Source organism: Oncorhynchus tshawytscha, linkage group LG13, assembly GCF_018296145.1.
Source record: "Oncorhynchus tshawytscha isolate Ot180627B linkage group LG13, Otsh_v2.0, whole genome shotgun sequence".
NCBI classification, from domain to species: Eukaryota; Metazoa; Chordata; class Actinopteri; order Salmoniformes; family Salmonidae; genus Oncorhynchus; species Oncorhynchus tshawytscha.
In genome coordinates, this window is record NC_056441.1 from 27935107 (window position 1) to 27945097 (window position 9991).

At 46.0% G+C, this 9991-nt stretch overlaps 1 protein-coding gene across 1 annotated transcript in view; it reads right to left on the reverse strand.

Annotated features, from left to right (window-relative positions):
- Nucleotides 1-9749, reverse strand: part of LOC112265999 (AT-rich interactive domain-containing protein 1A-like) — a 162339-nt gene extending 152590 nt beyond the window's left edge. Inside the window, exon 1 of the mRNA XM_042294900.1 lies at nucleotides 8847-9749. Coding sequence (XP_042150834.1) covers nucleotides 8847-9749 — 903 coding nt within the window. The remainder of the gene's footprint in view (nucleotides 1-8846) is intronic.
- Nucleotides 9750-9991: the final 242 nt, after the last annotated feature.

Genomic DNA, 9991 nt, shown 5'->3' on the forward strand with positions numbered 1-9991 from the left:
CTGTTGTTCTGATTAAAGAAGCAATAAAAAATGGCCTTCTTTAGACTAGTTGAGTATCTGGAGCATCAGCATTTGTGGGTTCGATTACAGGCTCAAAATGGCCAGAAACAAGACATTTTTGCACAAATATGTTTACATCCCTGTTACTGAGCTTTTCTCCTTTGCCAAGATAATCCATCCACCTTGACAGGTGTGGCATATCAAGAAGCTGATTAAACAGCATGATCATTACACAGGTGCACCTTGTGCTGGGGGCAATAAAAGGCCACTCTAAAATGTGCCGTTTTGTCACACAACACAATGCCACAGATGTCTCAAATTTTGAGCGAGCACGCAATTGGCAAGCTGACTGTAGGAGTGTCCACCAGAGCTGTTGCGCAAATCAGAAAAGTTTTTTTTTGCAACAGCTCAACTAAAGAAATCTCAGTCGACCAACAGCCTATCGACCAAACAATCGATCAGTTGACTAAATGAGGTCAGCCCTACACCAAACACACCAAGGTCGGTATTGCAACACCTCAACATTTCTGTTTTTCTTCATGGTGAATCTTACAAGATTGTAAATAAACCTACCATTCCCATTATCTGCTTACATTCCCCAAAAAATGAATATAGTGTATTCCACATGAGTTTGCAGAAGCATGACTTTTCCCCATTGTAGCCGACATTCTGAGTTCAGTTCTAAGCTGACTGGTGAGCATGACAGTAAAAAGATAGCAGCTGAACACAAAGGTTTATGAGCCAACCACAAGATAAGAAGCCAGACACCCTCCCTCTGTCTCTCTCTACGACACACTGTTCTCTCTCTTTCTGTCCACTCATCTAATCAATCACTGGAGGAAACTCCTCCCTCCCTCTGCCCTTTTTTTCCCCTCTTTCCCCCAAATAAATAAATAAATGAAATTAGCACATGGCTAATCTGCATAGAGGAAAGGCAGAGCACTCCTGGCAGAGAAGGTTGAGCAGTTGGGCCTGGGAGGGCCAGGGGAGGGCCAGTTGGGCCGGGGAGGGCCAGGGGAGGGCCAGTTGGGCCGGGGAGGGCCAGGGGGGGGAGCAGTTGGGCCTGGGAGGGCCAGTTGGGCCTGGGAGGGTCGGTTGGGCCTGGGAGGGCGGTGGAAGGGACTGATGATACTGGTGCGCCCTTTCTCGCCCAGTGTCTGTGTGTCACGGTGGACTCAAACCGATGGGCTGGGGGAAGACAATAAACAAGTCCTGCTAATTTAATCAGCCACATGGCCTAGAACCTACAAAGACTATTGTTCTGTTGTAAAGCCCTCCACACATGCACATTGGGGCTCGAGCACTCAGGGCCTCCATTAAAACGGGCTGTCACTGTCACTTAGGCCCTATGACATGCGGGTCGGTTTTGCGTACGTCAAACATGGATGTTAAGCCATTTAGTACAGCTACTTCAAACCAACTCTAAGAAACAACTTGTGAACATCCTGAACAGGCCTAATCCAGTGAGTGTTCCCACATGCTCAGGAAACAGGACTACTCAACTTGTAAACCTCCTGAACAGGCCTAATCCAGTGAGTGTTCCCACATGCTCAGGAAACAGGACTACTCAACTTGTAAACCTCCTGAACAGGCCTAATCCAGTGAGTGTTCCCACATGCTCAGGAAACAGGACAACTGCTTTCTGACCAGGATGTACAAAGAGGAGCAAGAACACCCATAACAACACTTTCTATACCAGTACGTCAGTCTTCCTCCCTGTTCCCCTGACGATCACAGGCCCATAGCTAAATAACACCCATAACAACACTTTCTATACCAGTACGTCAGTCTTCCTCCCTGTTCCCCTGACGATCACAGGCCCATAGCTAAAGAACACCCATAACAACACTTTCTATACCAGTACGTCAGTCTTCCTCCCTGTTCCCCTGACGATCACAGGCCCATAACTAAAGAACACCAATAACAACACTTTCTATACCAGTACGTCAGTCTTCCTCCCTGTCCCCCTGACTATCACAGGCCCATAGCAAAAGCTGGTGAAACTGTTTTAAAAAACTAACACAACAGCTAAAACAAAAATGTCTATTAACGGTCAATTACCCGTTGGTTTTTAACATAAATATTACATCTGGTGGGCCAAATAGTCACCTGTCAGAGCGGGTTTGCAACCATCCATACCTGTTAAAGAGCTAATGTAAACAAAACAAATGTACAGTTGAAGTGGGAGTCATTAAAACTCGCTTTTCAACCACTCCACAAATTGCTTGTTAACAAACTATAGTTGTGGCAAGTCGGTTAGGACATCCACTTAGTGCATGACAAGTAATTTCTCCAACGATTGTTTACAGACAGATTATTTAACTTATAAATCCTTGCTCAAATTTCTTGCTCAAATTTCATTAGCCACGCTGTTTTCGCCAACCCAGAACGTAAGACATTTGCAGCAGAATTATTCTGGTTTTAAAAAAGGTACTGCCATGGATAAATAGGCTTTGTGGCCCATAAAGTGGGTCTGTTTTAGGCTTCAGCCAAACAGATAAGACAATCCCATGACGCCACAGCAACAGGTCACATGATGTCCTCAGTGGCCTGGATGACCCCCGTACAATAATAAGTTTGTCACTCAGTCACTACGCTACCATTTCCATGCCAGAAATACCCAGCTGAACCAAGCCAGCGGGGCCAAGCCAGGCAGGCAGGAACAGAGGGTGCTTAAGGATACAGTGGGGCAAAAAAGTATTTAGTCAGCCACCAATTGTGCAAGTTCTCCCACTTAAAAGGATGAGAGAGGCCTGTAATTTTCATCATAGGTACACTTCAACTATGACAGACAAAATGAGAAGAAAAAAAAAATCCAGAAAATCACATTGTAGGATTATGAATTTATTTGCAAATTATGGTGGAAAATAAGTATTTGGTCAATAACAAAAGTTTATCTCAATACTTTGTTATATACCCTTTGTTGGCAATGACAGAGGTCAAACGTTTTCTGTAAGTCTTCACAAGGTTTTCACATACTGTTGCTGGTATTTTGGCCCATTCCTCCATGCAGATCTCCTCTAGAGCAGTGATGTTTTGGGGCTGTTGCTGGGCAACACGGACTTTCAACTCCCTCCAAAGATTTTCTATGGGGTTGAGATCTGGAGACTGGCTAGGCCACTCCAGGACCTTGAAATGCTTCTTACGAAGCCACCCCTTCATTGCCCTGGCGGTGTGTTTGTGATCATTGTCATGCTGAAAGACCCAGCCACGTTTCATCTTCAATGCCCTTGCTGATGGAAGGAGGTTTTCACTCAAAATCTCACGATACATGGCCCCATTCATTCTTTCCTTTACACGGATCAGTCGTCCTGGTCCCTTTGCAGAAAAACAGCCCCAAAGCATGATGTTTCCACCCCCATGCTTCACAGTAGGTATGGTGTTCTTTGGATGCAACTCAGCATTCTTTGTCCTCCAAACACGACGAGTTGGGAGTTTACCAAAAAGTTCTATTTTGGTTTCATCTGACCATATGACATTCGACCAATCTTCTGGATCATCCAAATGCTCTCTAGCAAACTTCAGACAGGCCTGGACATGTACTGGCTTAAGCAGGGGGACACGTCTGGCACTGCAGGATTTGAGTCCCTGGCGGCGTAGTGTGTTACTGATGGTAGGCTTTGTTACTTTGGTCCCAGCTCTCTGCAGGTCATTCACTAGGTCCCCCCGTGTGGTTCTGGGATTTTTGCTCACTGTTCTTGTGATCGTTTTGACCCCACGGGGTGAGATCTTGCGTGGAGCCCCAGATCGAGGGAGATTATCAGTGGTTTTGTATGTCTTCCATTTCCTAATAATTGCTCCCACAGTTGATTTCTTCAAACCAAGCTGCTTACCTATTGCAGATTCAGTCTTCCCAGCTTGGTGCAGGTCTACAATTTTGTTTCTGGTGTCCTTTGACAGCTCTTTGGTCTTGGCCATAGTGAAGTTTGGAGTGTGACTGTTTGAGGTTGTGGACAGGTATCTTTTATACTGATAACAAGTTCAAACAGGTGCCATTAATACAGGTAACAAGTGGCGGACAGAGGAGTCTCTTAAAGAAGAAGTTACAGGTCTGTGAGAGCCAGAAATTTTGCTCGTTTGTAGGTGACCAAATACTTATTTTCCACCATAATTTGCAAATAAATTCATTAAAAATTCTACAATGTGATTTTCTGGAATTTTTTTCTCATTTTGTCTGTCATAGTTGAAGTGTACCTATGATGATAATTACAGGCTTCTCATCTTTTAAGTTGGAGAACTTGCACAATTTGTGGCTGACTAAATACTTTTTTGCCCCACTGTATGTCTGGGTCACACACCTAACCCACAAACACACACAGTCAGACAACACCTGACTGACGCCATTCCCCCTAGTCTCAACTGACTCGAGTAGTGGTAGTTGGTCGCCGTTATAGGTAAGCACGCCTCAGAGGGGGAGTAGAACCGTTGGACTGGTGACTTTGCACATCCAGCACTGCAATGGAACAAAGCAACAACAGCCACACACACATTTTGCTAAGCTATGGTTAGGCCTGAGATATGCAAATTGTGGGGTCGTGGAGAGGTTGATGCATGGCGGGAGATATCAACGCTGCAGCCTGACACCCTGACACCTGGTCTACATGGTGGTGGAGCCAGAGGCCCAAGGAGAAACAATACTAAACAGGTTTCAGAGCAGTAGAAACAAATGACAGTCAGTAACTGTACCATTTCACTTTAACTTGTGAAATATAGATTTGGGTTTGCTCAAACCTCAATGATGGTATTCCCCAAAATGCATTGCAAGGAGACTCTGCAACGTCCGCTTTCCCATCCCTCATGAAGCCAATGGCATTTTAGCACAGAGAGCTAGCCTGAGCAGAGCTGTGTATGAAAAGCTGTGAGGTACAGTAACAAAATGTACCTACCCCCCAGAATCAACAGCTGAACTGCCATTCTCCACTCTGCAGTCACACATTTAAAGGTTAACCTGCGTCTCGATAAAACACACGTCACGTAAATGAAGTCTGCAGCCACGCTAGCATATAACTATGCTAATCTAGTGCTTTTTAAAGATAAACCACCTAAATGTCAAAATAAATGAATTACCCTTACACTCCAACCTTGGGAGTTAAGCAACAGCCCAAGTTTGACATTTTGCACAAACATGGAGAGACGAGAAGAATGACAGATTTGAATGGGTTTGCACTTATTATTTTTTTTATTTTATTTTTTAAATGTGTGTAGTCCTAAATAAATGCTAGCCTTTGTTTTTAAGCTGCACATGGACCTCCAGTCCATCTTGTAGGCTTCACTTAGTGGTAGACCACTAGCATGGCCCCAATCCCATACCACTGCTCTCAGGGCAGTGGCTGATTCAATCAAGTACAAGAAGGAGAGAATGATTTGAGGGTGGGGGGGGGGGTAGAGTGGCCTGATTAGGGCAGGAAAGAAGTGGTGGACCACGTGTGGAATGAGAGAATACTGTAGGGTAAGAGGGGGACAAAAGACGAGAGAGAGAGAGGAACTGTAGTCCGTATGCAACACCTCCTAGACTGTTCTCTCAGGGCGGAAAACCACTTGTCTGGTCTGTCTGACTGAAGAGGAGACGGATAACTGGTGGCACGTGGAGCACTGAGCCGGTCACAGAGAGAAGATCCTCCCGAGGCATCCGCCACGCGGGAACACACAGCCAAGCGTGCACACACACACACAGCTGTCACAGGCAGCCAAAGATCATTCACAAAAACATTCCCCCTCCCCTGGGGATCACCCACACTCTTTCTCCCCCTCTCACACACAGGATCAGCCCGTCACACATGGCACACACACAAACGAGGGAGCACTCTGTCCTGGCCGTTTGGCGTGTGGATAATCATTACTCAGCACTGCAGACAGACAGACAGGATATAATCCTTCAGTGCACAGCCACAATATAGTAGAGCACACCTCACAGTCCCCATCAAATCACTGGCTATAGCAGTGTGTCTCAACCCTGGTCCTCTCAAGTACCTCCAAACAGTACATCTTGGTTGCTGAGAGACTGACAACATTTCACCTTAAAAATCAGTAATCATGTTCCTATCAATATTTACCTAGAAGATTCCAGAAACTGGTAAAGCCATCACCTGTCAGTATGGGCAGACTAGTTTTAGTCCGGTCAAACTGAGACGTCACCTAGACTTTGGTCCAGCACATCAAGGTCCCCTCGGTCAAACTCCAGTACCACAGACAGACACGGGAACGCAACCTTGGACGAGCTGAATGTGTGGCCAACTACCATATGTCCATGTTGGTAGCTTCAAATTATCCAGGGTTTGTGTTGTCACAAAAATAAAATGGCCACAAACTGTACTGGACACCAACCAGATGTGATTTTAGCCTGGGTCTGTCTGTCTGTGGTCAATTAGACAGGCATTAGGCTAGACAGCTCTCACCTTCATATTTGCCTCAAAGAAAATGAGCCCCTCCAACCGACCTTCATCAAGCAAATGGGTTTCTTCAGCAATCAATTTGCCCTTTTAAAAGCAACATTTGTCTCAAAGTGCCCTGCCGTAAATCGGGACAAGACCCCAAAAGAGCAAGCAAAACTTGTCCATTCACTCTAAGACCCAGAGTCTCAGCACCAGGCCCCTAACAACCTGGGCATCGTTTAGGGAAATAGACAGCGATGACCTCTGTCCATAGATCTGTACAAATACATCAACTCCAAATACAGAAACTGAAACACATTGTCAGTAACAGTGATATTGTAGCCTAGGCAGGCACAGCTTACTAATGAGAAGGCTGAGGAGAGGCAATGGCATTTATATTCCGATGTAGCAACTGTGCGAGCACGAGTATGTGAACAGCACAATTCAAGAATAACACACGTCGATCACACAATGGATTTTAACAACATAACAGGATTTAACACAAGGCTCTCAGAGAAGAATGGCACTGGAAACAGCGTAATACTCTGTTTCTTCAACTCTCCAGCAGCTCCACATGCAGAGCTGTGGTTGAATGCATCACAAATTGCAGTCCCGGGTTTTTAAATTGTCCACTACACAGCTTGGCCTACAGGAGAATGAACAGTCCACAAACACCTGGGAGAAGGAATGAAAGTGTCTTTGAGACAGGTGTTCCCAGTGTCTCTTGGGGAGAGGAATAAAACAGAGGAAAGAACAGTCCACAGACTGCTGAAAAATGTAGCAGCCATCGTCAACTAATTCAGTGGTTCCCAACCAGGGATACCTGGACCCCTGGGGGTACTTAGCCTATCCACAGAGGGTTCTCGAGAAGGTTCACGAGACCATGGGCCTACTGCTAAAATTGCACGAGGGGGTACTTCTGGGGTACAGCGGGCAGAGCAAAATTCAATTGGTGATACAGTAACCAAACACGGTTGGAAACCACTGAGCTAACCAATAACTTGTTTAAAATGCTTCTTTTTTAAAACACATTAAACCCTAACCTTGAATATCATGTGAACACGTGCAAATGACATAATTGCCAAGAAACAGAAATCAGAAAATTCCATCTAAACTTCAAAAAGAAGTTAGAAATGTCAAATAGGCCTGGCTATTCAATGTTCAGGAGGTTAACTCTCACCTAGCCGACATGTGGTTGATAACATTCTAAAACAGGAAGTCTGTTGACATGGTTACACAGTGTAGCATCAGGTGAAAGTAATCATAGTAACTTGGCTAACACCTTGGCTGCTTGTAAACACTACAACTTCTCCAGCCACTCAGATCCTCTCACACAACACCAGTCAGATTCTCCAACAGAACTCCAGTCTCTCCTCTTAGTGCTGATCCTAGAGCAGCTATGAGCACTATTCTAGCATTGGGGAAACAGTCACACCTACTCCCTCTGCTGTTCCAGAGTCAGCACTAGAGCTCAGCCACATCTCCAATCTGTCTGTGGAGCTGTACATGCATGACGAAGTATAAACACAGTATTTTTGCATGTAGTCTACGGCTGAGATTTTACCTAGATTTACGCTAAACAAATACAAACTAATGTATTATTTCAGTGCCAGGCAACACAGTTATCATGCAAATGACTAGAGGGACTTACACAACATCATGTGTTCAATGAAACCATCCAGAAAGGATATTTTGCAGTGTCGTTTTATTTCACATGCATGGACACAAAAATAAAATGTAGGCTGCTGCATGCTGACCACAATACAAATCAATATTTTGTTTGCATTTCATTCAGGCTAAATGTCATGCAACATACTCCGTTAAAACTGGCTAAAGCAGGTGAGTAACATGAGTAATGTCATGTTGACATTGCCAGAGCTGATGTGGCTGATTTCTGCAGCGTTATAATGCAATTATAAATGACCAGGAGCAGGGGATGGGGAGCCAATCAGATGTCAGCCAGCATGTCGACCTAAGACCAACTGTCTCCTGGCTTTGACAGCAGGATTTTACCTCCATAATTCAAATCTCAAACAAAACGGATTTCACTCAAATCACGGCTGTGTTTACTGGCGGTACAACTCGGGGATACAGGGGCAAAATATAACGTGTATAAATACATTTTTAGCAGGGATTCTTTAGCGACATAGCTAGCTGGGGAAATAACTGCCAAGCTGAAGAAGTACAAGTTCTGGTAAGCAAAGAAAGAAAACACCTTTGGCCCAATTTCTCCTCACACTCGTGTCCCCGAACCTGTCTAAATCTTTCCTAGCTCGGAGAGTTTGGTATTTTAGCACAGACATGGCTTGTTTCTCTGTTTAAATGATCTTATATGAGGTGGTGATGGGAGAAAACAGAGAGGCAGCCATTTTAGAGAGCTAGATACGGTTCGCTACATTGGCAACGGCTGGTCCACCACAACACAGAGCTGTGTGTAACTTGCTCAAAGTGCACCAGTACTGAGGGAAAGTTTACCTGGTTTCTGTTCAGAGGTTGCCCCGTGTTCCCTGGGCTCATAGGAGGCGGCTGGTGGCTCCTTTGTTGCCAACCCGGATGACCCCCACCATACTGACTGCTGGCCATATCTGCTGCTCCCTTGCCAGCCCCTTCCTGGTTACTATAGTCTCCTTGTGGGTAATTCTGGTAGCTCCTCGTAGAGCTGGGAGACGTTAGGAGCTGATTTAATGTCGGGGTAGACGTGGGCTGTGTGTTTCCCATGTTATACCTCTGATTATTGTACGAGGCAGCCATGGCTGTAGTTCCGCCTGCTGGCTGTTGCTTGCCTGGCTGCCCCCCAGCCGCCGGGGGCTGGTTATTACGCGGGGAATTCATGGCGTATCCTTGGCCCTGATAAGAAGTCCGGTTCGGGAAGGGTCTGTAGTTGTTAAAATGGTTGGGGAAGCCGTGGTCTTGTGAGTTGGGCGGGTATGGGTCCATCATGTTGCCTGACTGCACTGCCGGCCCCGCTGCAGCTGCCATGCCAGGGCTTTGTTGTCCGCCATGTTGATGAAAAGGGCCCCGGCTGTAGTGCTGGTTGTACCCGTAAGGAGGTGGAGGGAATGAGCCCTGGTGGTGATGGCCCATCCCGGGGTGGTTATTCCCCTCCGGTCCCCCCGTATCATTTTGGTTGTTATTATTATTCACCCTGGACGAGTTCCCGTTCTTCATGTCAGGCTCCCCTCCTCCCCCTACATTTCCAGCATCGGCCCCGTCCTGCAGATCCTTCTGGCCCGGAGATCCGTTGTCAGATCCAGGTTCCTTATTTTCATGTTGTTTCTCTCCCGGTACCGACTCCTCCAGTGGGTCCCGATCCGGCTTTTTAAGTTCGGATGGCGGGCTAGTGTTGAGAGTGGCGACGCTAGCGACCTGCGCGGCCATGATATCCCTATCTGCCTCTCTCACAGCGAGTCACTCACAATCGAGCTCTCTGAATAGCATTGAACATAAATACAATTATTTATAACAATGTACCCGTGTCCCGGATCATTCCCCCTACCCCCGGACCGAATCCGGCATCCACTCCCGTCTCCGATTCGACTGAAAAGTTACTGGAAGTATATAAATAAGAATCCAGGGAATTAAATGACCCGACAGAAAATGTGGGTAGGCTTTCTGTTACA